The sequence below is a fragment of the Panthera onca genome, chromosome B2 (genome assembly GCF_046562875.1).
Source record: "Panthera onca isolate mPanOnc1 chromosome B2, mPanOnc1 haplotype 2, whole genome shotgun sequence".
Taxonomy (NCBI): domain Eukaryota; kingdom Metazoa; phylum Chordata; class Mammalia; order Carnivora; family Felidae; genus Panthera; species Panthera onca.
In genome coordinates, this window is record NC_138343.1 from 44,267,098 (window position 1) to 44,295,081 (window position 27,984).

General features: G+C 42.0%; 2 protein-coding genes across 7 annotated transcripts in view; one reads left to right on the forward strand and one right to left on the reverse strand.

Annotated features, from left to right (window-relative positions):
* The first annotated feature begins 20 nt into the window (after positions 1-20).
* Positions 21-22,523, forward strand: TDRD6 (tudor domain containing 6). Of its 2 annotated transcripts, none has more exons than XM_060615658.3 (4): positions 21-6,231; positions 8,507-8,631; positions 10,616-10,705; positions 22,136-22,523. In XM_060615658.3, the coding sequence occupies exons 1-4, from the start codon at positions 135-137 to the stop codon at positions 22,199-22,201; spliced, it is 6,378 nt and encodes a 2,125-aa protein (XP_060471641.3). In that variant the 5' UTR covers positions 21-134; the 3' UTR covers positions 22,202-22,523. The 2 variants fall into 2 exon arrangements, with proteins under 2 accessions (XP_060471641.3, XP_060471642.3); XM_060615659.3 differs by lacking the exon at positions 22,136-22,523 and adding an exon at positions 14,795-15,396 and having other exon boundaries at positions 22-6,231.
* A 361-nt stretch (positions 22,524-22,884) lies between these two features.
* The window catches only part of PLA2G7 (phospholipase A2 group VII), a 39,650-nt gene continuing 34,550 nt past the window's right edge, over positions 22,885-27,984 (reverse strand). For all 5 annotated transcript variants that reach the window (XM_060615661.2, XM_060615662.2, XM_060615663.2 and 2 more), the window contains 4 exons: positions 27,887-27,978; positions 26,305-26,475; positions 23,921-24,069; positions 22,885-23,379 (listed from right to left, as the gene is read on the reverse strand). In XM_060615661.2, coding sequence (XP_060471644.1) covers positions 23,249-23,379; positions 23,921-24,069; positions 26,305-26,475; positions 27,887-27,978 — 543 coding nt within the window. In that variant the 3' untranslated portion in view covers positions 22,885-23,248. The remainder of the gene's footprint in view (positions 23,380-23,920; positions 24,070-26,304; positions 26,476-27,886; positions 27,979-27,984) is intronic.

Genomic DNA, 27,984 nt, shown 5'->3' on the forward strand with positions numbered 1-27,984 from the left:
CCTCGCCGGGCGTCCTTCCCGGTCCCTCTGTGCCGGGAGCCTGGGGCCGTGGGGCCGTCCCTCCCGCGGCACGGGTGCGGGGGCGCTGGCGGGCCTGGCGGCTGGGTGCGCCAGCGCGGAACCGCGCCGCGGAGATGTCCTCGACGCCCGGGCTGCCCACCCCGGGGACCTCGCTGGTCCTGCGGGTGTCGTTCGTGGACGTGCGCCCTGAGGTGATCCCCGTGCAGCTCTGGGGGCTGGTGGGCGAGCGGCGGGAGGAGTACTTGCGCCTGAACCGGGAGATTCAGGAAGCGGCGGCCACGCGCCTCCCGTGGGCGCCGGGCAGCGCCACGGCCTCTCCGGGCGAGCTGTGCCTGGTGCAGGTGGGGCTCGTATGGCACCGCTGCCGCGTGGTCAGCCAGCAGGCGCAGGAGAGCCGCGTCTTCCTGCTCGACGAGGGCCGCACCGTCACGGCGGACGCGGGCTCCCTGGCGCCGGGGCGCAGCGAGTTCTTCCACCTGCCCTCCGAGGTGCTGGGCTGCGTGGTGGCCGGCCTGGTGCCGGCGGGCGGCGGCGGCGCGGGCGGGGGCGAGCCCCAGCACTGGCCGCCCGGCGCCGTGGACTTCCTCAGCAGCCTGCAGGGCGGGCAGGTGCACGGGCGCGTGCTGGACGTGCTGCTGCTCCATCGCCTGGTCCTTCTGGAGGTGCCCGGGCTGTCGCAGCAGATGCAGGAGCTCAGCCTGGCGCGGCAGGTGCCCGACAGCCTCTTCCGCTCGCTGCTCAAGCGCTACGTGACGGCGGCCGCTGCCGGCCTAGGCTCGGGGGCCCGGGTCCTCCCGCGAGTCCCTCCGAAGCAGGAGCACCCTGGCCTGGACTATTTCTACCCGCAGCTGCAGCTGGGCGTGACGGAGCCGGTGGTGGTGACCCAGGTGTGCCACCCCCACCGCATTCACTGCCAGCTCCGGAGCCTCTCGCAGGAGATCCACCGCCTGTCCGAGAGCATGGCCCAGATATACTGGGGTTCCACGGGGACGGGGGATGAGAACTCTACCAGTGCCACCCGGGAGGAGAGGGAGGAGAGCCCAGACAAGCCTGGCTCTCCGTGTGCCTCCTGTGGGTTGGACGGACATTGGTACAGAGCGCTCTTGCTGGAGACGTTTCGGCCCCAGCGCTGTGCCCAGGTGCTCCACGTAGACTATGGAAGGAAGGAGTTAGTGAGCTGCAGCAGTCTCCGCTACTTGCTGCCCGAGTATTTTCGAATGCCCGTGGTGACCTACCCCTGTGCCTTGTATGGGCTCTGGGACGGTGGGAGAGGCTGGTCTCGGTCACAGGTGGGTGACCTGAAGACACTGATACTGGGCCAGGCGGTGAATGCCAAGACTGAATTTTACTGTTCCTTTGAGCACGTGTATTATGTCACTCTGTATGGAGAAGATGGGACCAACCTGAACTGTGTATTCGGGCTACAGTCCTGTTGCCTGGCCGACCAATTCCTGCAGAGCCAGGGAAGGGAGGAGGAGGAGGAGGAAGGCGAAGAAGAGGAGGAAGAGGAGAAGGGACAAGCCACAGCTCTTCAGTCTCAGTCTCCTGCTGAAGAAGCGGATGAAGAGATTCCACTCCCGGCCTTAAGATCTACCAGGTTGAAGATAAACGCCTTCTATGATGCCCAGGTAGAGTTTGTTAAAAATCCGTCCGAGTTTTGGATTAGGTTGAGGAAGCACAACGGCACCTTCAGCAAGCTGATGAGGAGGATGTGCAGGTTCTATTCCTCAGCCAGTAAGCTGGAGGGGATGGTGTTGAAACCCAAACCCGATGACCTTTGCTGTGTCAAATGGAAAGAGAACGGCTATTATCGGGCCATGGTCACCAGATTAGATGACAAGAGTGTGGCCGTATTCCTAGTTGACCGGGGCAGTTTGGAAAATGTGGATTGGTACGACGTGAGGATGCTGCTTCCTCAGTTTAGACGACTGCCAGTGTTGGCTCTGAGGTGCACGCTGGCCGATATTTGGCCTTTGGGGAAAAGCTGGAGCCAGGAGGCAGTTTCCTTTTTCAAAAAGACTGTGCTCCACAAAGAACTGGTTATCCATGTCCTTGATAAGCAGGATAAGCAATATGTTATTGAGATTCTTGATGAATCAAGAACAGGGGAAGAGAACATTAGTAAGGTAATGGCTCAAGCCGGATATGCAAACTATCAGGAATTTGAAACACAGGAGAACATTCCCGTAAGTGCCCATTCTCCAGGGCGTGTTTCAAACCATTTTACTGCCAAGAATAACAAAATCTCTCCTGCCAAGAGGGGAGACGTAGAACAGAAGGCCCAGAGAGACAACACAACTAGCTCTGTTGCAGAAATTTTGACTGATCCACCAGTCGCTGCCGATACCCCAGCTGGACTAGTGGTGCAGGAGAAAGAAAAAAGAGTATCTGTTTATTCTCCTCTAGTGCAGAACTTCCTGGAAATTACGCCAGACTCTTCTTGTAAAGGAGAGGTGAGAGTCGGAAGTACAGTAGGAGTCAAAGTGTCTTCTGTTGAAAACCCTGGCTACTTCTGGTGCCAGCTGACCAGGAACATTCAAGACTTTAAAACTTTGATGTGTGATATCCAGGACTACTGCGAGAATACAGCTGCTCCTTACCAGGGGACCGCCCCCGCTTGTCTGGCAAAACGCACGGTAAATGGAAAATGGTCCAGAGCTGTGATCCGCGGGGCACAATCTTCACAGCGCGTCAGAGTAATGTTTGTAGATTATGGAGACGAAGATGTGGTAGCTGTGAAGAATATTTGCTCAATTAGTGAAGAGTTTCTCAAGGTTAAGGCTCAGGCTTTTCGGTGCAGTCTTTATAATTTAATTCAACCAACGGGTCAAAACCCTTTTGCTTGGAATGAAAAGGCAATCCAAGCTTTTAGGGAATTTGTAGACAACGCATGGGAAGACAATCTCGAGTTGAAATGCACAGTATTTGCTTTGGCTTCAGCGCATGACGAAGAGCCGTTTAACATAGTGGATTTGCTAACACCGTTTCAGAGTGCCTGCCACTTTTTGGTAGAAAAGAGACTCGCAAGGCCAGTGAAACTTCAGAAGCCCCCGGAGTCCTCCGTTCAGCTACATTCTTACTACTATTCGACACACGAGATGAAAATTGGAAGTGAAGAATTGGTGTATATAACGCATGTGGATGACCCTTGGACATTTTATTGCCAACTGGGAAGAAACGCAAATATTTTAGAACAGTTGTCCTGTAATATTACACAATTGAGTAAAGTTTTGCCAAATTTAAAAACATCCCCCTTGACCCCTGGAACCTTGTGCCTTGCCAGGTACACTGATGGAAACTGGTATAGGGGGATGACAATAGGAAAAGAACCAAAGAAAGTCTTTTTTGTTGATTTTGGAAACATACATGTGGTAACCAGCGATGATCTGCTTCCGCTACCTAAGGATGCGTATGATGTCTTACTTCTGCCCATGCAAGCTGTTAAGTGTTCATTGTCTGACATACCTGCTCACATACCAGACGAAATTACAACATGGTTCCAGGAGACTGTTTTAGATAAGTCATTGAAGGCTTTGGTGGTGGCAAAAGATCCAGATGGGAGACTGATTATAGAACTCTATGACGACAGTATCCAAATCAACGCTAATATCAATGAGAAGTTAGGGTTACTTGGCTACAAGGGTGGGACAAGAAAAAAAGAAGAAAGCAAAGATCTCCTCACCGTGACAGAAACTCTTGAAGTAAAGAAGGAAAATCTCAAGTTGTCACCTACGGAGTATTCAAGTAGATCAGTAGAGAACTCTGCATTATGTAGCATGGAGATCTTGGGAGAACCACACAAATCTAAGACCAGCCCAGCATGTAGGGAACCCAAGCTTTTACGAAGTTTGACCAAGACAAACTTCGTCACTCAGTATCAGGACTCCGTGGGAAATAAAGATAATCAAATGTGTCCCTTCACAGCCGAGAAGAAAGAAGAAAGTTTTGCTGAGTCGCCTTTGAAAGCCACAAGACTAGAAGCTACCCTTTCAGAGAGAAACATAGGAGATTCGTGTAACAAAGATTTGCCTCTAAAATTTTCTGAGCTCCCTCAGAAGATTATAATGCCTGGCTTTAAAACAGTGGTGTATGTTTCCCACATAAATGACCTTTCAGACTTTTATGTTCAACTAACAGATGACGAAGCTGAAATCACTAGTCTTTCAGAGAGATTAAACGATGTTAGGACCAGGCCAGAATTTTATTCAGGTCCACCTTTGCAGAGAGGAGATGTAACATGTGCCATTTTTCCAGAAGACAGTTTGTGGTATCGGGCTGTGGTCAGGGAACAACAACCCAATGACCTTCTGTGTGTACAGTTTATAGATTATGGCAATGTTTCTGTGGTCCATACTAACAAGATAGGTAAGCTGGACCTTCTTAACGCACTGGTACCAGCCCTGTGCATTCACTGCTCCTTGAGAGGACTTTGGGCTCCTGAGATTTTAAACTGTAAGGCAGTGACGCGTTACTTTTCCCGAAGGACAGACGAGGTTCAAATAAGATGTGAATTTGTTCAGTTCCAAGACAGATGGGAAGTTATTCTTGCTGATGAACATGGGATCATAGCAGAAGACATGATTAGCAGATATGCTTTCAGTGAAAAATCTCAAGTAGGACTTTCTGACCAAATCACTAAAGGTGCCTGTTCAAAGTCTGTCCACAAAACAGACATTGGCACTTCACTGTTTCTTAACTGGTACAACCCAAATATGAAGATGATAAGAGCATACGCCACGGTGATAGATGGACCTGAATATTTTTGGTGTCAGTTTGCTGATACCGAGAAACTTCAGTTTTTAGAAGCAGAAGTACAAACCGCTGGAGAACAAGTAACGGCTTGGAGGAGTTGTGTCCCATGCCCTCATATCGGAGATCCTTGCATAGTGAGATATAGAGAAGATGGGCATTATTACAGGGCACTTATCACCAATATTTGCGATGATTATCTGGTATCTGTCAGGCTTGTGGACTTTGGAAACGTCGAAGACTGCGTGGACCCCAAAGCACTCTGGAATATCCCTTCTGAACTCTTGGTGGTTCCCATGCAAGCCTTTCCATGTTGCCTCTCAGGATTTAATATTTCAGAAGGTGCGTGCCCTCAAGAGGGAAATGACTATTTTTATGAAATAGTAACAGAAGATGTGTTGGAGATAACAATATTAGAAATCAAAAGGGATGTTTGTAATATCCCTTTAGCAATCGTTGACTTGAAAAGCAAAGGCGAAAGTATTAACCAGAAGATGAAGAAATATTCTAAGATTGGCATCAGTAACAGTGATCTGCCCTATGAAAAACATGACCCGGAGATAAAGGGAGCTCTGGGGTCCCTCAGTCCTGAGGTTGGATTTAAGAAACCAAGTAGTAAAGCTGGACAAGAGAAAGCCCTATATGTCGAGTCACAGACAGATGAGCTCTCTGAAAGAACTGAAAAAGATTTAAACATCACTGAAGCCAAACCAACTAAGTTCTATGACCCTGACACTGACAACCTTTTTGAAGCTTTCGAAAACCCATGCAAAGATAAAATTGGCGTCGAGGTACTGGAAGGTAAAAGAGAGTGCCGTCTGGTCGACGAAGCAAAGTTTGATGATAAACACCTCATGACAGGATTTAACACGTTACTACCACTGCAGGCTAGTGAAACAAAGGAGATATTAGAACTGAACTCACTTGAGGTGCCACTTTCTCCTGATGATGAATCAAAAGAGTTCCTGGAGCTGGAGTCCATTGAGTTACAGCATTCTCTAGTCGGGGATGAAGAAAAAGAGCCAGGCCGGGTGCCTCCACTTGTGCCCCTCCCCCAAGGCTGTGACACAGAAGCCACCCTGCATCCGTTTACAGTGCAGCTTCCCCTCAACTGTGAATCTGAGAAACAGCCGGAACTAGAATTACCCACAGCCCAGCTGTGTTTAGACGACAAAATAAACCCTTTGTCTCTACCAGTTGGTCAGAGAGCCCAAGACCCCATGTGCGCTGAGGACACAAGGAAGTCAAGCTGTATGGAATGTTTTGACGACCAGCCTAGGTTACCCTTGCACCTACACGGAAGGAATTGCGATCCCAACAGGCAAATTGAAATGAACATATATAAAGAAGAATTTACAGAGTACAAAAGCAGAGATGCCATTTCACCACTGACTCTGTTCTCCGAAGAAGAATCCAGAGACGGAAGGAAGCGCAATAATGCTTTACAAGATCATGTCTCAGGTATGTAATTTCTTCTACTTTTACTTAACTTAGTGTTTTTCAAAAAATACCTACTTGTCTTCAAGACAATAATTCTTATTTACTTTTTGCCTTGTTTTCTTCTTAATTAATTTTTTGGGGAAAAGATTAAAACCTGAAAAGAGAATCAGATTTGGATTTCATGACGAGCATTTTAAGTGTGGGGAGATGAAGTTGCGAAATCAATGTAGAACCATACCTTGTAGGCTGGATGAAATGCTGCTAAATTATTAATTTTGTGTTTAAGAATAAAATGCTTAGAATCAGTGTTTCCAAAAAGTAATCAGGTTTCAAATGTAAGCAAATAATCTTTAAAATCAAAAGTTCCGTTTTTTGGTAAGTCTTAAAAAAACATGTTGTTCCTTTGCTAAGCACTACTGTAGGCGTGAATTGACGATAGGGATCATTTTTGCAGAGTTTTCAAATTTAACCATTTTGTTTCATGCATACACCTTGTCATTTATTTCGAAACCCCTAAACAAACACTAGATTTGGGGAGCTTATAGTAACCAAGCAAGAGACCGGCCATGAGTAAATATTGGAGAAAATTTATTATGAACTTTTTAAGTAAGCTACATGTATTGCCGTTTTCTTTCTACTTAATAAGATTTAAAAGTTACATGAAATGGGGGCCCCTGGGTGGCTCAGTTGGCTGAGCATCCAACTCTTGATTTGGGCTCAGGTCGTGATCCCGGAGTCGTGGGACTGAGCCCCACGTCTGGCTCCACGCTGAGCATGGAGTGTGTTTAAGATTCTCACACTCTAAATTAAACAAGCAAACAAACAAACAAACAAAACAAAGTTACACGAAATGCCTAACTTTTAGGGTTTGGGAAATAATCAATGTTAGACTTCTTATATGTCAATTTTTACTTATTATCATTATTATTACTATTATTTTTATCTGAGAGAGAGAATGTGTCCTGGGGGGTGGGGGGAGGGTGGGCAGAGGTGGGGAGAGAGAGAGAATCTTAGATGGTCTCCATGCTCAGCACAGAGCTCGATCCCAAGACCCTGGGATCATGAGCTGAGCCGAAATCAAGGGTCGGACGCTGAACCGACCGAGCCAGGTGCCCCATATGTCAATTTTTAGATTATTAAATTTGAGCCATCGTACAAAATAGAGAAAACAGTAGTCTAGGGAGAATGAAAATCTCCCATATCACCATAAGCCTGCCACTATTAAAACTGCAGTGCACTTCTTTCCTTTTGTCTTTCACCCTGTGTCTATTTACATACAGTTTAAAGAACTAAATAGAAATCACATTATTGGGGCGCCTGGGTGGCTTGGTCGGTTAAGCATCTGACTTTGGCTCAGGTCATGATCTCAGCACTTGTGAGTTCGAGCCCCGCGTCGGGCTCTGTGCTGACAGCTCAGAGCCTGGAACCTGTTTCGGATTCTGTGTCTTCTCTCTCTCTCTCTGCCCCTCCCCTGTTCATGCTGTCTCTCTCTGTCTCAAAAATAAATAAACGTTAAAAAAAAAAAAAAAAGAAATCATATTATCATAGTGTCAAATCCTGCATTTTAATCCCTTAAACATGTTTTCAAAATATTTTAACTCTCTAGGATTCCATTCAGTGGCTGTACTACAATTCATTTAAATATTACCCTAGGTTTTTAGTCCCCCTTGCCACATTTTATTAATAATAAGTAATAGCTCTGTGATAAGAATGTCTACCAATTTGTAATATGCTGCTTCAGAAACAGCTGTTGTAACCATAGACCACATCGCATGTGGCAACAATAACCAGCTGCCAACAGTAAGTTTCGAAGTCAGGAATCAGATTCATATTCTTTTTTTTTTTTAATGTTTTACTTATTTTTGAGAAAGAGAGAGAGACAGAGCATAAGCGAGGGAGGGGCAGAGAGAGAGAGGGACACAGAATCCAGAGCAGGCTCCAGGCTCTGAGCTGTCGGCACAGAGCCCGACGTGGGGCTCGAACTCACAAGCGCTGAGATCATGACCTGAGCCGAAGTTGGACGCCCAACCAACTGAGCCACCCAGGCGCCCCCAGATTCATATTCTTAAAAGACGCATCACATCATGCTGGTATTTTTTGAAGAAAGCGATAAGGAATTTTATTGGGAAAGGGCCCTGGAAGAATTTAAAATAAAATCCAGGAAAAGATACAGACTGAGACCATCCATGACCTTGATTATATAGGAATAGTCAATGCAGATAAGAAAATGCTTTGCTTGTGTATTTAACATCAAGGGATTAAGAGGTACACACTGAGTCTTTATTCAATTTGGCAGCTCAAGCAGAGAAGACCTACACTCTGGAAGGATTTGCTGTTGGATCCAAGTGTGTTGTGTGGTCAAGTCTAAGAAACACATGGTCTAAATGTGAGATTCTGGAAATAGGTGAAGAAGGCACAAGGGTAAGTGAAATGGAAGCACTTTATCTCAAAAGATACTGACTGTTGAGGAAATTTTAGCCAACTTTACCAGACTAGAAAATGCACTTGAACAGACGTTTACCTGATCATTCCCCTTAAAAATTTGGTGCAGTGCAGAACTCATCTCGAAGGTCAGATGTAAGCATCCTGGCAAGAAATCATCCCCGACTCTTGTATCTCCCTTGCCTCTGAAATCCTATCAGTCACCAAATCCTATCAGTCACACTTTCCACTTCTTATCACTTAGTTAAAACTTGTTACACCTACTGTCACTGCCTTGGTGTGAAGTCCCTTATTTTACAAGTGGATTACTCTATTAACCTATTTTGGTTTACTTCTTCTAGTGTTCCTTCAGCTGAGTCTCTACACTACCAGTGTGACACTTGTCAGATGCAAATCTGACGGCAGGATTCCTGTGTGTAAAACTTCTTGGGGACGTCCAGTTGATTGAGTTTCTCCTGTGGTCCCAAAAAACCACCTGTGTCAGAATCACCTGGTGGGTTTCTTAAGCTGTAGATTCCTGCACCTTGCCCTGGCTGGCTACTACAGAATTTCTGGGGGTAGGACCAGGAATGAGCATTCTCTTACCATTAAAATTTGAGAGCCACTGGTCTAGGATAGAAAAGCCAAGCCATGCTCACTAACATGGCATGGTCCTCTAGGGGACCTGAGGTCTTCTAGGGCTGAGTGTCCGTATTCTTCTCCAGTCTTAGGTTCACTCCTTTGTGTTTTGTAACTTATATTGGATGGGCACCAAATTGCTTGCTTTCTCTTATATATATCATTCCCCAGGGCTTCTTCAATATATTTCATAATGCAGATCCAGTCACTTGTATTCTATCCCCCTCCCACACTGGCTCATTTTCACTTTTATTTTTATTTTGTTATTATTTTATTTTTAGATAGGCCTTATTTTTGGAAGAGTTTTAGGTTACAGAAAAATCATGAAGATAGTACAAAGACACCTAATTTCCACTATTGGTTTTTTGTTTTTTTTTTTTTTTTAATTTTACATCCAAATTAGTTAGCATCTAGTGCAACAATGATTTCAGGAGTAGATTCCTTAGTGCCCCTTAGCCATTTAGCCCATCCCCCCTCCCACACCCCTCCCGTAACCCTCAGCTGGTTCTCCGTATTTATGAGTCTCTTCTGTTTTGTCCCCCTCCCTGTTTTTACCTTATTTTTGTTTCCCTTCCCTTGTGTTCCTCTGTTTTGTCTCTTAGAGTCCTCATATGAGTGAAGTCCTATGATTTTTGTCTTTCTCTGACTGACTAATTTCACTTAGCATCATACCCTCCAGTTCCATCCACGTAGTTGCAATATTTTTATTTTTTTGAGAGAGGAGAGAGTGTGAGCAGGAGAGAGGGACAGAGGGAGAGAGAGAATGAATCTTAAACAGGCTCTGTGCTCAGCGAGGAGCCCAATGCAGGGCTTAATCCCATGATCCTGGAATCATGGCCTGAGCTGAAATCAAGAACCAGACTCTCGCCAACTGATCCACGTGAGTGCCCCGATTTTCACTTATTTTTGGAAGATTTTCATTGCGTCTTCATTTTCGTTTTGCATTGCCTCTTCCAGGGAGCATTCACTAGCATTATTTCTAAATCTCTCCATCTCTTCACCCTCCCCACACACCAAAAACTTTATACCTATATTATATTCCCGTTTCTCCTGCTACAGAGGTCTGTACTTACTACGATGTAATGATCTGCTTAGAGATCTGTTTCTCCACAAAATGTTGAGCTTCTTAAGATCTCATTTTTAGCTACCTTTGATATCTAGGCATACTCAATATGTTTTTTGACCAGAAGTTCCATAGAGTTAAAAGCGTAAAGTTGAAGTTTAATAAAATTATTTTCATTGCCTTTTGAGGTATTTCAGTTGAAGAAGGATTGCCATGGTCCATAAATCAGTTACAGTTTTTGGAAACTACCAAGTTTTATTAAATACGTTTTTTCTCTTGTAGGTTCTGAACCTTTCAAATGGTATGGAGGAGATAGTGAACCCTGAGAATGTCTGGAATGGCATACCCAAATTAGATAAGAGTCCATCTGAGGTATGGATATAAATACTAATTAATGAGAGCATTGTGTTTCATTTTGAAAGGTAGTTTAAACTATTTCCAAAGCCCTTGTGTTTGGGAATAATCAAGAAAAAAGAATACTAATACTGGAATTAATGACAATGAAAAGGAGCAATAACAAAATCAGTGATTCTGGACTTTATGCCAAGCATCCCTTTGGGCAAACTGGTTATTAATGTTTTACACCTTGATTTGGGGAAGAGGGGGATTTTAAAAATGAAAATTGTTTGGTGTCTGAGATCTTTATAAAATACATCTGATGTAGAAAATCTGGAAAAATGGCAAATTTGAAACAAAGTATCTATCACCTGTAATACATCCATCTAAGACAAAGAGCTTGATCGGTTTCATTTTATTTCATAATTTTTCTGTTTATATGGAATGTACGTATGTCATCGAAATATTTTGTGCATAATTGATTTCATTCTGCATAGTTTTATATTTTGTGTTCTGTGTTCTATATTTTATATTTTGTGTTCAATTTCCCATGCCATTATAATATCTGGGCATTTGAGTTTATTCTGTTTGACATTTGTTGACGTTTTTACTTTAAAATATGTATCTGATAGTTCCAATATCTGGTCACCTCAGGGCTTGCCATCTACTGATCACCTTGAAATATGATTAGCTTTTCCTAGTTCTTTGTATGTTGAGTAATTTTGGATTATGTCCCAAATGTTTTGAACATTATGTTGCAAGGCTTTGGATCCTATTAAAATCTTCTAGAAAATATTGAAGTCTTTATTTTAGCAGGTGGTCAACCCAGTTGGGTTCATACCACAAGTTCTGTCTCTCCTTCTTTGCTTGTGGGTTCCAATGTCAGTTTAGTTTTCAGAGACTTTGCTTTGGTGTTTGCATCCGCCCAGAGCACAAGCCTCCCAGGGACTTAGGTAGCAGTTTATATAGTAGATCGGCTGTTAAAGATTGCTATCTTTAGTTGATTCTCTTCTGCATATGCATAGTTGAGGGTTGACCTTGGGATTTATATCAGTTCATTTATAGTATTAGGGATTCATATTTTTCAATTCCTTTTCTCTCTGAGATTTCCTCCACACTTGCTGGCCTCAAGGATCTTCTTTATTTTTATTATTATTATTATTATTAATGTTTATTCATTTTTGAGAGACACAGAGTGTGAATGGGAGAGGGGCAGAGAGAGAGGGAGACACAGAATCTGAAGCAGGCTCCAGGCTCTGAGCTGTCAACCCAGAGCCCGACGCAGGGCTCGAACTCAAGAACTGTGAGATCATGACCTGAGCTGAAGTTGAGCGCTTAACTGACTGAGCCACCCAGGTGTCCCTCAAGGATCTTCTTTAATCCAGCTCCTAGGGGCTCTTTTTCTTGCTCCTCTAGACAGAGAGTATGTTTCTCTCAAGGTTTCCTTCTTTGCTGTCATGCAGTTCTGTTTGACTGAGCCTGCCTTTGGAGTGAAGCAGAGAGAGAAACAAGAAAAATCAATCCCCACCCCCCATTTCCAGATAACAAACAGCCCTTTTCCCGTTCCACTGGTCAGAGTCTTCTCTCAGACTTTCAGTTGGGGCTGCTCTCATGACAGGGTCAGAAGGTAAAAAAGAAAAATAGTGAAGAGATTTCCCATTCATTCGTCACTTTCTAGCATTCAGGGGGCCTCTTTTCCCAATCTGCTGGCTAGAAATAGGGATCTCCCTCAGAGTTTTGCCATCCACACAGGCTGGGCAGCTCTCATTTGGTCCAGGCTCAAGTCAAAACTAAGAGACAAAGAAGGAAAAAAATAAGGAAAGGAAAGGAGAGGAGAGGAGAGGAATGAAGAGGAGAGGAGAGAAGAAGGAGGGGAGGGGAGGGAGGAGGAAGAAGGAAGGAAGGAAGGAAGGGAGGGAGGGAGGGAGGGAGGGAGGGAGGAAGGAAGGAAGGAAGGAAGGAAGGAAAGAAAGAAACATCTGTGAATCCACCCCTGTTATGAGTCATTATTCAGGTTTTTACTTCAGTCCTCAATCTGCCTGTTCCTATTTACTTTTCAGAGCCCACGGTTACTTTTTGTATACTTTCCAGAATTTTTAGTTGTAGCAAGTATAAGAGAGGCAGGCTATAGTCAACTTACTCCATCTTGGCCACAGCCAGAAGGCCATAGTTGCATAATCTTATATGACACAAATGGTCAGTCATTTGTTAAACCATTTCTTGTAGTGGTGCACATTTAAGTCATTTGAAATCTTTCCACTATGAAAAACCACTGAACATCTTTCTTCGCCTTCTTATATTAATTTCATGTTTTTGTTTACTTGTCAAAAATAACAGCTTGCTTCACTTAGGTTGCATAAGTATTTACTAAAGTTTTTCTTTTACATTCTGATCTTTTCCGTTCATTACTTTTCAAGAATCCACAGCCAAATGCATAGATGTACACATATGGGATTCTATTTGGATAAACTACCCTATGCCTGCCAAATAGAGAACTATGTAAGGCAACTCAGAGTGTTCATAAGATAGTATAGACACAACTGGCTTTTACATCAGTTAGCAAATATAGAAGCTACTTATGGATAAGGCTTTACTTTTTAAAATTGGGTTATTAATTTTATTTATTAAATGATCCTTTCCTCAAATTTGAAGGAACTCTTAGATATGTGTCTACAAATAAGCTGGTTTTCCTTTACAAGTGGATATTGTGAGGTATTAAATTATGCATGACTTTTTTGGTCAAGTCACTGTGATCTGACTGCATTTTTTAAGGATTTTTTTTGTATCTGAGAGATTTCATTTTATTGTAAGAATATGTCTCATGAATCAATTTCTGTATAGACTTCATGCATACACACAATGCTATTATTTGTTGAAAGGAATATAGGAGAAATAGCCCTCTTGAGTAAGTCTTTAGTAAAGGATCTGTGGCTCACCGTGGATAATGTGTTTGCATAGGAGCCCTTTGAGAAGGGCATCAGACACCAAAGTTGTGGGAGATTGGGAGCTGAAAATTGGAAAAGGCTACTTTACTCCCGGTATGGGACACTCCAGTAGAGATGTTCCAGAGAAATGAGTATTGGAAGGATAGAAAATGTTCTTGGATGATTCTTCACTACAAAATCAGATTGCCACACTTTCAAGAGGCTTAGTTTTTCATTGTTTACCATTTTTTTCTGGCTTATCTACGGTCCCTTTCTGATTTTAATCATTTTGTGTCTGTAACAAAGAATTGGTGGTAATGCAAAGGTTCCTTTTGTTAGGCTGTATTCCAAACAGTGGGGAAAGATCTCTACTTCATGTCATTAGATTGCACTACAATCGAAGGTGATTTGTGTTTTTAAAAGAAAATAGCTTTTATCAACAGATTGCCAAGCCTTAAAGGTACCATTATTCTGAATCCTCAAACAAAAATGTTTTATCAATTTCCTTGGATGTTAGTAGTAGAAAATTTTTAGCTAAAAATGTTAAATGTGCATCTGGGAATAAATAACGAAGAAGAGGATTTCTTGAAATATCATAGAAAATTTGTTTGTGGGTTGAATTAATCTTGAAAGTTAAATTGTGAATATGATAAATTTATATTTTAAAGGATTTTAAAGAATTTTCTCAGCGTTGACTAGCTCATACATTCAAGTGACCTTCATATATTAAATGATCTCTCAGAATTTCTTTCTGGGTTTTTAGTTTATCTCGTGATAAGATTCAATTTGTTGGAAGTTAGTGGTTATTGCATGATCTTGTTCATAAGTAGCACATGGTCCTTAGAACTGAGGTACATTGAGAGTGAAATCCACTCTTGGTGGCTTTCCCATTATTTGAAAAACATACTAGTGAAAGAGAACAAAGGACTGTTCAGTTATCAGCTTTACTAACATCATTCTAGAAAAATATAAAATATGCCAGTTATATATTTTAGAGAAACTTTGATAATAGGTAGAGTGTGAGAACCAAAATGCTAAAAGACAAAAAACGTTTCTGTAGGAATAATTCTCCATAGAATAATTTTCACCATTTTGAAAGGACATTAAATTTGTTGTGGTAGCACTTGTGTAGATAATTTTCTTGTTTTTCTTTCTCAACTTGAGGTTTCTCTCTCCTCTCTCTCTCTCTCTTTTTTTCCAGAAAAGGGGTCTGGAGGTGATATAAATTTAACTGTGGATCTATAGACGTGGCCAATCTGTCCGAAACTGCTCTTAAACATGTGGCATCTTGCCCAGACCGGCAGAGTATTTGAGCAAGTCGAGAGCATATGATCACAAGAAGTTGTCATTTTTGAAAACTCTGATATGCACTGAAAACAAAATAGATCTCAGGGCCACTACGAAATGTATTTACAGTGGTTTTGCCGTACATATGGATCTGGGATCTTTCTTCTCCCTTTAAATATGTTATGTTTCTAATCAGTTAGGTGGATTTATTTTGCTAAACAATATGCTAACACATTACTCAAATTTAAAAAAACAAAAAACAAAAAAACACAACCCACCCCTATTTCTGTTTCTTTTGAATATAGTGTTTAAATTAAAATAGAAAATGCTAGGTTTATGGCAAGTATATTATATGATACTACTTACAGGGATGGCTTTGTTAGCAATAACTCCTTCAGACTTTTGTTTTGTTTCTGAGCTTTGTCTTGTCAGTCTAGTTAACATTTGATTAATATTCTGTTTGATTTTGGAAGTATTCTAATATGACACAACATTTGAATAAAGTTTCTCCTTAAAGGTGTGGTAGTCTCATTTTATTAAAAAAGAGGGGCGCTGGGGTGGCTCAGTCAGTTAAGATTGCAATTCTTAGTCTTGGCTCAGGTTATGATCTCACAGTTCCTGAGATCAAGCCCCACATTGGGCTCTATGCTGATTGTGCAGAGTCTGCTTGGGATTCTCTCTTTCCCTCTCTCTGTCCCTCTCCGACTTGTTCTCTTTCCCTCCCTCCCTCCCTCCATCCCTCCCTCTCTCTCAAAATAAATAAATAAATAAATAGACTTAAAAAAAAATAGAAAGGAGGGGTGCCTGGGCAGCTCAGTCGGTTAAGCGTCCGACTCCAGCTCAGGTCATAATCTCACGGCTCATGAGTTCAAGCCCCGCATCAAGCTCTGTGCTGACAGATCAGAGCCTGGAGCCTGCTCTGGATTCTGTGACTCCCTCTCTCTCTCTGCCCTTCCCCTGCTCATGCTCTGTCTCTCAAAAAATAAATAAATGTTAAAAAAAATTTTTTTAAAGTTAAAAAGGAAATATGGGACACAGCAAAGGCAGTCATAAGAGGGAAGTATATAGCAATCCAGGCCTTCCTAAAGAAGGAAGAAATGTCTCAAACATATAATCTAACCTTACACCTAAAGGAGCTGGAAAAAGAACTGCAAATAAAATCCAAAACCAGCAGAAGAAGGAAAATAATAAAGATTAGAGCAGAAATCAATGATAGAAAAAAAAAAAAAAACAGAACAGATCAACGAAACTAGGGGCTGTTTCTTTGAAAGAATTAACAAAATTGACAAGCCCCTAGCCAGACTTATCAAAAAGAAAAATGAAAGGACCTAAATACATAAAATCATGAATGAAAGAGGAGAGATCACAACCAACACTGCAGAAATACAAACAATAATAAGAGAATATTATGAGCAATTATATGCCAACAAATTGGGCAATCCGGAAGAAATGGATAAATTCCTAGAAACATGTAAACTACCAAAACTGAAACAGGAAGAAACAGAAGATTTGAATAGACCCACAATCAGTAAAAATATGTTGAGTCCGTAATCAAAAATCTCCCAACAAACAAAGAGTCCAGGGCTGGATGACTTCCCAGGGGAATTCTACCTAACATTTAAGGAAGAGTTAATACCTATTCTTTTGAAACTGTTCCAAAAAATAGAAATGGAAGGAAAACTTCCAAACTCATTCTATTAGCCCAGTATTACCTTGATTCCAAAACCAGACAGAGACCCCACTAAAAAAGAATTACAGACCAGAGACCCCACTAAAAAAGAATTACAGACCAGAGACCCCACTAAAAAAGAATTACAGACCAATTTCCTTGATGAACATGGATGCAAAAATTCTCAACAAGGTACTAGGAAAATGAATCCCATAATACATTAAAAGAATTATTCACCACAATCAACTGGGATTTATTCCCGGGCTGCAGGGGTGGTTCAATATCCACAAATCAATCAATGTGATACATCACATTAATAAAAGAAAAGATAAGAACCTCTCATTAGATGCTGAAAAAGCATTTAACAAAATACAACATCCTTTCTTTATAAAAACCCTCAAGAAAGTAGGGATACAAGGAACATACCTCAACATCATAAAGACCATATACGAAAGACCCACAGCTAATATCTATCATCCTCGATGGGAAAAAATGAGAGCTTTCCCCCTAAGGTCAGGAACACGACAGGGATGTCCACTCTCACCACTGTTGTTCAACATAGTACTGGAAGTCCTAGCCTCCGCGATCAGACAACAAAATGAAATAAAAGGCATCCAAATTGACAAGGAAAAAGTCAAGCTTTCACTCTTCACAGACAACATGATACTCTGTGGAAAACCTGAAAGAATCCACCAAAAAACTGCTGGAACTGGCCCATGAATTCAGCAAAGTTTCAGGATATAAAATCAACATACAGAAATGTTGCATTTATATAAACCAATAATGAAGCAGCAGAAAGAGAAATCAAGGAATCTGTCCCATTTATGATTACACCAAAGCCCGTAAGATACCTAGGAATAAACCTAACCAAAGAAGTAAAAGACCTGTGCGCTGAAACTATAGAATGCTTATGAAAGAAGCTGAAGAAGACACAAAGAGATGGAAAAACATTCCATACTCATGGATAGGAAGACCAAATATTGTTAAAATAGCAATGCTAACCAAAGCAATCCACACATGCAGTGCAATCCTTATCCAAACAATACTACCATTCTTCACAGAACTAGTACAAACAATTCTAAAATTTGTATGGTACCAGAAAAGACCCCAAATAGCCAAAGTCATGTTGAAAATGAAAACCAGAGCTGGAGGCATCATAGTCCCAGACTTAAAGCTGTATTACCAAGCTATAATCATCAAGACAGTATGGTACTGGCACAAAATCAGACATATAGATCGTTGGAACAGAACACAAAACCCGGAAACGGACCCACAAATATATGGCAAACTAATCTTTGACAAAGAATGAAAGAGTATCCCATGGAAAAAAAGACAGTCTCTTCAGCAAATGGTGTTGGGAAAACTGGACGGCGACATGCAGAAGAATGAACGTGGACCAGTTGCTTACACCATACACAAATAAACTCAAAATGGAAGAAAGACCTAAATGTAAGACAAGAAACCATCAAAATCCTACAGGAGAAAACACGCAACCTCTTTGACCTTGGCCACAGCAACTTCTTACTAGGTATGTCTCCAGAGGCAAGGGGAATTTGGGGGACCTCATCAAGAAAAAAAGCTTCTGCACAGTGAAGGAAACAATCAGCAAAACTAAAAGCAACCGATGGAATGGGAGAAGATATTTGCAAATGACATCAGATAAAGGGTTAGTATCCAAAATCTATAAAGAACTTATCAAACTCAACAGTCAAAACCCAAATAATCCAGTGAAGAAATGGGCAGAAGACATGAACAGACACTTTTCCAATGAAGACATCCGGATGGATAACAGACACATGAAAAGATGCTCAACATCACTCATCATCAGGGAAACAGAGACCAAAACCACAATGAGATACAGTTGTGAGGACACTTGTCAGAATGGCAAAAATTAACAACTCAGGAAACAATAGATGTTGGCAGGGATGCAGAGAAAGGGGAACCCTTTTGTACTGAGAATGAACACTGGTGCATCCATTCTGGAAAACAGTATGGAGGTTCCTCACAAACATTAAAAATATAACTACTCTATGACCTAGCAGTTGCGCTATAAGGATTTTATCTAAAGGACACAAAAATGCTGATTCAAAGGGGCACATGTACCCCAATGTTTATAGCAGTGCTATCAACGATAGCCAAATTATGGAAAGAGCCCAAATGTCCATTGACTGATAAATGGATAAAGAAGATGTGTATATAAAATGGAATATTACACGGCACTCAAAAAGAATGAAATCTTGCCATTTGCAACAACGTGGATAGAACTAGAGTGTCTAATGCTAAGCGAAGTAAGTCAGAGACAGATAAATATATTTCACTCATATGTGGAATTTAAGAAACAAAACAGATGAACATGAACATATGAGAGGAAAAAATTAATAAGATAAAAACAGAGAGGGAGGCAACAATAAGAGACTCTTTTTTTAAAAGCGTATTTATTTTTTGAAAGGGAGGGAGGGAGGAAGGGAGACAGAGAAAGAGCAGGGAAGGGGCAGAAAGAAAGGGAGAGAGAGAGAATCCCAAACAGGCTCCACGCTGTCAGCACAGAGCCTGAGGCGGGTTCGAACTCACGAACTGTGAGATCATGACCTGAGTCAAAATCAAGAGTTGGATGCTTAACTGACCAAGCCACCCAGGTGCCCCAAGAGGCTCTTAAATACTGAGAACAAACTGGGGTTGCTGGAAGGGTGGGTGGGGGATTTATGGATGATAGGCATTAAGGAGTGCACTTGTTGGGACTGGCAATAGGTATTATACATAAGTGATGAATCACTAAATTCTACTCCTGAAACTAATACTACACTATATGCTAACTAACTTGAATTTAAATTAAAAAAAGAGAAGAAAAGAAAAATTCCCTGTAAACTCACATTAGCATTGTTCATGTAAAAAACCTGAAATGGGGCCCCTGGGTGGCTCGGTTGGTTAAGTGTCCAACTCTTGTTTTCTGCTCAGGTCATGATTTCATGGTCTGTGAGTTTGAGCCCCGTGTCAGGCCCTCTCTCTGCCCCTCCCCTACTTGTTCTCTCACTCTCTCAAAATGAATAAACTTAAAAAAAAAATTAAAAAATCGGAAATAAATGGTGATGAGAGTCTAAAACAAATAGGAAATACGATTGTGGAATATCTGTGGTTCTGGATTATCTGTAGTAATGGAATCACAGTTCTAAAAATGGGGGAAATAGTAAAGTCAGTATTAGCTCTTCTGTGTCAGTCACTCCGCTGGTACTTTAAGTGCATTTTCTCCTTCAATTCTGAACTCCGAGGGGCGTATTAATATTATCCATGTTTTATAGGTGAGAAAATTGAGTATTTATTTTTGAGAGAGAGGCAGAATGCAAGCGGGGGAGGGGCACCGAGAGGGGGACACAGAATCCGAAGCAGCTCCAGGCTCCGACCTGTCCGCACAGAGCTCCACACGGGGCTCGGACTCACAAACCACAAGATCATGGCCTGAGCTGAAGTCAGACACTTAAGGGACTGAGCCACGCAGGCGCCACAGGAAATTGCAGGTTTTTGGAGAAGTTAACCTCTCTAGGTCAAAGAGCTGGAGAGTCTCAGAAACCTGATCAAACCCAGACCAATCTAACTTCAAAGCCCATGCTTTGAAAACATGGTTTTGTGTAGTTGGTGAGACAGGTCCCAGCTTTAGGACCTCAGCTATATGCTGCTGATTAGATATGTGACCTGGGCAGGTTATACAATCTCTCTGAGGCTTCCTCTTCCTCATCTGTCAGATGGGGTTAATACAACCTTTCTCGAAGTGTTTTTAAGATTAGAAATAGTATTCTTTTCCCTTTAAGATACTCAGTGCGCGCACTAGGTCATTATTGTATTTGTAACCTTTAACTCGTTGGGTCTTTCTCCTGTCAGCACCTGCATGTACCACCCACAAAGATGCTACCGAATGGGCCATCACCACAATTGGAAGGACCACCCATTTCTAAAATGAGTAGGGAGGTTTGCTCCGTGAGCGGGGAAAAGATCCCTGCCTCCGAGACATTACCAGACCCTGAAGCCTGATGGGGTAATGGTGAGAACTAAGGACATTAAAAGCTGGGTGTAATTTCAATAAGTAGAAAGGAGAGGGTTTTGCGTTGAACCGAGCTGAGGGAGAAAGCGTGTTACCTGTTCCTGGGATGAGAATAGACAAGTTTGGTTCACTCCTGTAGGAGATACAGTTGTGGGGTACTGGCAGAAAAGGTCAGAGAAGATGCATTAGGGCCAGATGATAGAGAGGCTTCAGTGTCCTGCTAAAGAGTTTAACTCTTAAAAATTTTAAAAATCGGAAATGGCTATAGGCTGGGAGAAATTAAATTTCTCAAAAAGAGCGATTTTGCACCCTACAACATTAGGATAGCCCGAAGTGCCAAATCAAAATACACCGTTGCTTATTAACTGAGCAAAATAAGTAGGGATGGAATAGTTACAGTTAACCTGGTTTGCTTATGAAGTCCCGGTTATCCTGTTCACACAGGCTTAAACAAGCTTAATTGTGAAGAATTCATAGGAGCCAGACCATAAGCCAAAATATACTTAACTATGAGTGGCATAAATTTTTATATTCATCGGGAAACAAACTATTTCCCATGACGCCCGACGTATAAGCATGTGAAGTTTTAAGCCAGCTTTTTACCTCCATTTACAGCTATACCTGAGAGATATGTGGGTTCGGCTCCAGATCGCCACAAACACCACAATGAAGCACGTCAAATAACTTTTTTGGTTTCCCAGTGTGTATACAAGTTATGTTTACACTAGAGTGTAGTCTATTAAATGTGCAATAGCATGTCTAAACAAAGCAACGTACATACCTTAATTTAAAAATACTTGATTGCTATAAAAATGCTAACCATCATCTGAGCTTTCAGTGAGTCATAATCTGTTTGCTGGTGGACAGTCCTGACTCCATGCTGATGGCTGCTGACTGATCAGGAGGCTGCTGATGGCTCGGGTGGCTGTGGCACCCAAAATGGGGGCGCCTGGGTGACTCAGTCAGTTGAGCACCTGACTTCAGCTCAGGTCATGATCTCACGGTTCGTGAATTCAAGCCCCGCATCAGGCTCTGCACAGACAGCACAGAGCCCACTTCAGATCTTCTGTCCCCCTCTCTCTCTGCCTCTCTAAAAAATAAACAAACACTTAAAGCGTCTTTTAAAAAGACAATGAAGGGGGCGCCTGGGTGGCTCAGTCGGTTAAGCGGCCGACTTCGGCTCAGGTCGCGATCTCACGGTCCGTGAGTTCAAACCCCGCGAAGGGCTCTGTGCTGATGGCTCAGAGACTGGAGCCTGCTTCCGATTCTGTGTCTCCCTCTCTCTCTGCCCCTCCCCCATTCATGCTCTGTCTCTCTCTGTCTCAAAAATAAATAAACGTTAAAAAAAAAAATTAAAAAAAAAAAAGACAATGAAGTTTGCCGCATTGACTTCCTTCCATGAACAATTTCTCCGTAGCACGTGATGCCGTGTGGTAGCATTTTACCCCCAGTAGAACTTCTTTCAAAATCGGAGTTCATCCCTTCACACCCTGCTGCTGCTCTGTCAACTAAGTGCACCTTGTATTCTAAATCCTATGTTGTCATTTCAACAGTCTTCCCGGCATCTTCACCAGGAGCAGATTCCATCTCAAGAAACCAGTTTCTGTGCTCATCTGTAAGAGGCAACCCCTCATCCGTTCAAATTTGATCATGAGCTTGCAGCAATTCGGGCACATCTTCAGGCTCCCCGTCTGATTCTAGTTCTCTTGCTATTTCCACCACAGCTGCACGCACTTCTTTCCTCCACGGAAGTCTTGAACCTTCAACGTGTAAAAAATTCAGTATCTGCCCTGTGCAATAAAGCAAGGTATGCCTGTGTTGTGCTATTCCACTTCTACCACCGCATACACAATTTAAAACATAAATAAAACCAATTGGAAAAACAAACCAATTAAAAGCAATTCTGTTTCCTTTGTTATCCTTCACAGCCTTCGGCTGCATAACTAATATGTTATAACTGGAATCCCTGGCCCGGGTCTCGTGCACCTTTCTTGAGTAGGTGGAATCCATCAAAGATAAAGCATTAAGTAAATGCAAACAAATTATAAACTCTCTTTAATCCATTTTAATCTGCTGCCTTTGCCTTGTCTCCAATATTCTTATCCTTGGCCACTCCCCTAATTTAGTTTTCCTATTGAAATTGTACAGTATCCCTAATCCTGTGGTAAATCAGTGCTTTTATCATCTGTGTGATCTGATTTTTCTCACCATGACCAAAAGTCAAAGGGGAGTGCTCCCAAAGTCTACCTAGAATACCAAATTGCCAAAACTCAATTCTACTCATAATAGAAAAGAGAGGCAAAAAAAAAAAAAATCTGTATTTATTGTATTTGGGGGGAGTTATGTCATTGCAACATGTTTTCATTAGCATTGTGCCTGTTTTGATATACTTGTCCACTAAAGGAATGTAAAAATAGTTATTAATTTTGGCACTGAAAAAGTATCATTTTAGTAAAATAAAAATTTAGGCTGGTATGATTGTTATACATAGCAGTCGTTCTTTACATTTAAGGAAAAAAATTCCAGTACAAGCTTCAATCACTGTTATGATATAGTCTACATTTTACAATAGAGTTATTTGAGAAAAAACAAACAAACAAACATTAAAATCACACACATACACACACTTTTAGACAGCTTTTTAAAAAGTGCTCTTGATCTAAATTCTATTTCTCTCTTCCTGTAGAGTTTTGTAGAGTGACATGTTGGTTGGTTGTGTCAATGTTGGTCCCTGGAATAAGATCATCATCTTCTCCTTCAATTAAAGAATCCCACTGATCAAAATCTTTCTGCAGTCCTGGAAGAGAAAAATGTTAACAAGAATATGAAGCTTTGGAGAGTATGAGACAGCTCAGTGCCTCTAGGTGGCAGGACAGCCTCACAAATTACACCACAAACGGCCACCAAGTCTGCACAGAAAGACTATTCCCTTTAACAAGCTAGACTTCCAGGGCGCCTGGGTGGCTCAGTCCCTTAAGTGTCTGGCTTCAGCTCAGGTCACGGTCCCACGGTTTGTGGGTTTGAGCCCCACCTTGAGCTCTGTGCTGACAGCTCAGAGCCTGGAGCCTGCTTCAGATTCTCTCTCTTTCTCTCTCTCTGCCCCTCCCCTGCTCATGCTCTGCCTCAAAGATAAATTAACAGGTAGACTTCCTATCTATGATATGTAGCATGAGAAGCAGCAAAACTCAATCTCTCAAGTTTCTTTCTTCAAACTGATTTACTGTTCTGGGACATTGTAAACCAACTGGAGACAGTTAAAATGGGACTCACACTGCAATAAAGCAGTTTTGTCTTAAGATGCACCTGGTTTATGTCATGAAACACTCTTAGTTTCTTACCTAAATGCTTTTGTAAGAATGCTAATGAAGCTTTGTTGCTAAGATCAATTGCTACATTTGAATCGATATCTCCTTTTAAAGTGAACATGTATCCAATTATTTTGCCAGTTGCAAAAGTGAAATCCACAAAATTCTGATGCACTGAACCCCTGAAAGAGAAATGAGAGGTTTATAAATCACATTGTTTGACAAAATTATTTTGGTACTTAGGGTGCAGGAAGGATACTGGTCTAGGTAGCCTATTGAGTGAAAACTAAGGAAACAAAACTTGTAGATTTGATCTCTGTAGATGTGTTTGTGGGTCACAGGCTGTGCATCTTAGTGTCTATACATCTTCCCCTCTAGATAAACAAAGATTCCTGAGTTCCTTGGCATCTTGGTTTTAGAAGAAATGATTCCAGCTTTTTGGTGGGCTAGAGTAGTCCCAATTTGAGCTGACAAAATGTGTTACGTGTTGCAGGGACTATATACTCAGAGCCAGAAGCCTTTACCAACACTGTTTAACTTCCTATCTATGTGATGCCATTCAAAACACACTGCACTAAACCTTGGATTAAATATTTGGTGGGGGGAACCTCTTTTCCTTGTATTATTTAAGCTGTAAACACCTTACAGATATCATTTACACTGCTCTTTAAATCTACCTAACATCAAGTAAACGGCCTTTTTTGGTGATCACTTTCCACTGCCTCTAAGACATTTGACACTTTCTCGCCGTTTTTTTTTTCCTTTTGTTTCTTTGATCTCGTTTCCCTTGTTTGTACCTTCCCTTCTTCCCGTAACAACTCTGTTCTCTTCACATACATATAGACATTCCTCGATATTCTGCTCTCAGACCATTTCTTCCCCTACTTGGTGGTCTTATCTACTCCCAAGGTTTCAGGTGTAAGACACAAATTCTGTCCTGCCCGGTTTGTGGCCAGACATCTCTACTCTGGTTTCCCCGTCCCAAGCTAAGAAATTCCGAGATGAAAACATATGTCTCCAGCCCTGAATGATGCAACTCTTCCTCTTCACTTTGCTGCTGCTTCTAAGCAAACACCACTCTTTCAGTTATCTGTACTCAAACCAGAGCCACCTGCCTCCTGCTCCTTCTTCCCTGCTTCCAAACACAACGTGAGTGTCAGAAGGTAGAACCGGGTCATGAGAGGGCTGGGAGTAGAAAACTGGATGCTATCAACAGTGGAGGAATGGCCTCAGGAGACAGAGAGGGTCGGGGAGAAAGGGAGGGTGCGGTCTAGATGGAGGGAGGACCAGGAAAGAGTAGGGGTGTGGTAACCAGGGGAGGAGAAACAGGGGGAGTCCACAGTGTGTAACGGATGCAGAGAGCAAGGCTGAGGCTGCGAATAGGCTGCTGGGCCTTTTATGTCCTCCACAGGACGCATTTCGGTACATTGGTGGCGTTCAGGAAGCTGGTCCACAGGAGTCAAAGTGGAAATGGAAGTCAGGATGAGCTCTTAAGTACGGGCTATTCTTTCCAGGCTCCTCGCAGAGAAAGGATGAAAAAGGTGAAGACCCTAGTAAGGAAGTGGGGTTGAGGGAGGCTAGGCGTTCTGCATTACCTCTGTTTTAGGATTAGACTTATACACACAAATATTGAAGTCCTTAACTAACTTGAAGCTAAATTGAGGTCCTTAACTAAACCACCTTAGACCCTCCTCACTATCTGTTTAATGTCTCTTGATCCTTCAAGGCTAATTCTATTCCCGTGTCTTCCAAGGTGTCTTCTGACCACATCAGATAGAAAAGACTCCATTCTCCGACCCTATCACAGCGTTTATCACCTATGCTCTTTGTGGTTTCCTTCCTGCCACCACTTGTCTTCTTTGAAATAAACCATGTTTCAGATAGAAGAGGAATGCCCCCTACCTTATAACATCACATTGTGAGTTCAAAACTCTTTTGGGATTTCTTTTTCACATTCATGATATACGCGTATCACGGATGCTCAAGGGGGCCCCATTATAGCTTTTGGGAATTTCAAAATTCTTTCTAAACAGGTAAACACATTGCCGATCTCAACAGATGCTCTGACTTTTTTTCCAAAGAGTTCCCAGCCTGGCTTAATGATACAATACCTCTCCCTACCCTCGCCCCCCCAAATGCATAAGCCTGCTCTTGTGTTTACATAAAAATAGCATGTATCCTAATGCAAATTTTAATGATCAATATATGAACGACATATGTTAACACTACTCAAAACATTTGCATTTTAAAGAGTAAACACAAAGGCTCTTAGACCCTGAAAGTATCTAATATTCTCCCTTAGTGAAAGTCTAAACAGTGAATTTAACAACTCTGGGACGGCTACCAATGGTATCTTGGGATGCTTAACCAAGTTTCAAGTTTCTTTTCAGAGGATGAAATAAATCACTAATACTTACCTGATTGTAATCATTTTTCTTTCTTTGTCAGGTGAGTAGCATTTTTTCATTTTTATGATATTAGCAGGATATTGGAACCGTTCCGAGTTGATAAAAAAGAGGGGCTGAGGAATTCTGGAATATACTTCATCACCCAATGGAAGCATCCATGCATCCAGGGCAATACCACACCTGCAGGTGTTTGTCGACAATGATAAAAGAAAGCTGGTTACACGCTGGCCGACATACAGCGTTCCTGATGATGCCAGGATTAATGGACATGCACCACACTGGTTCATTACAGGTTAATCTCACTGGTACTATACTTCAGTGTGGGAAGGGAATATGATTAGCTTCATAAGACGGTCGACTTGGCATCACATAATCATTTTCTTTAGGAGACATTTAGGAATCGTGACCTTTAGAACGATATAATACGCTTAAAATGTTTTCATTTTTGTTACGGTCTTCAAAACACATTCTCGAACAAGTAACGATTTCTTCAGAACTGTAGGGTGTCTGAAGAAATACAATACATGCACTATTGCCCCTGTTGCCAGCACATACGGCCAGTCTGTGGTTGATTTATTATGCCTTTTTCAGAGCAACAGTTGGACCACTTGCTTTGAGGTACCACACCTGAAAAAGTGGGGCTTGAAGAAAAACATAGGGGGGCGTATCATTCGAAAATGTAACTTTCTTTTTAAAAGTAAGTTTATCCTGTTTCTGGACCTTTTGGACACTCGGTTTTATGTGCTAAATGGGCAAACTAAGATAATTCCCTTAAATGGAAACCGATTTTAAGGAAGAAATGTGAGATGAAGTTTCAGAGATGATCCTACCCATTTTCTAACTGGTTGGCTCTACATGATCTCATTAGCCTGTGATGACATAGTTCAGGAAAGAAAGTATTTTTTTCTGGGGTCTGGTCCTGACTCTCACCCAAGTTAAGTGTAATTTAAGACCTCTGTCCATCTTAAGGATGGGAAAAAAAAAAAATTAAAAATGCCCTGCATATTGAGGAAGTCTAGAAATACTACAAGACGCATTACTGGCATCACAATCATATGTCATATATGAAATGTATACGGGGGCGCCTGGGTGCTTAGTCGGTGGAGCGTCCGACTTCGACTCAGGTCATGATCTCGCAGTCTGTGGGTGCGAGCCCCACGTCAGGCTCTGTGCTGACAGCTCAGAGCTGGAACCTGCTTCAGATTCTGTGTCTCCCTCTCTCTCTCTGCCCCTCCCCCGCTCACGCTCTGTGTCTCTCTCCCCAAAATAAACAAACACTAAAAAATAATAATAATAAAATACAATGATGTATCAAGATAAATTTCCAAGTGAAAATGTTAAGTCCTTAAGCAGATAAATAAGAATGATGAAGAAAAATATATAGGAATGGGGAGATCTTATGATAGCAAGAGAAGTAGATTATTTCTGTCTAGGAAAATTCATATAGAGTACTTACGGAGGCAAAAGAACAGACTTATAAGCCCTGAAGGGTCCCTTCCTCATTAAGAATTTGAAAAATACTCTATCTCACATGGGTTCTCACTTCCTCTCTTCCAATAGCTTACTGTTTTCTCTCTTTGCCTCCTCTTACCTGAATCTCTGGTCTTCACTAAGAGTCTGAATAACTGTGGCTCCACCAAAAGAATGTCCAATTACTGCTAATTTATTCCTGTCAATAGAGTCCTATAT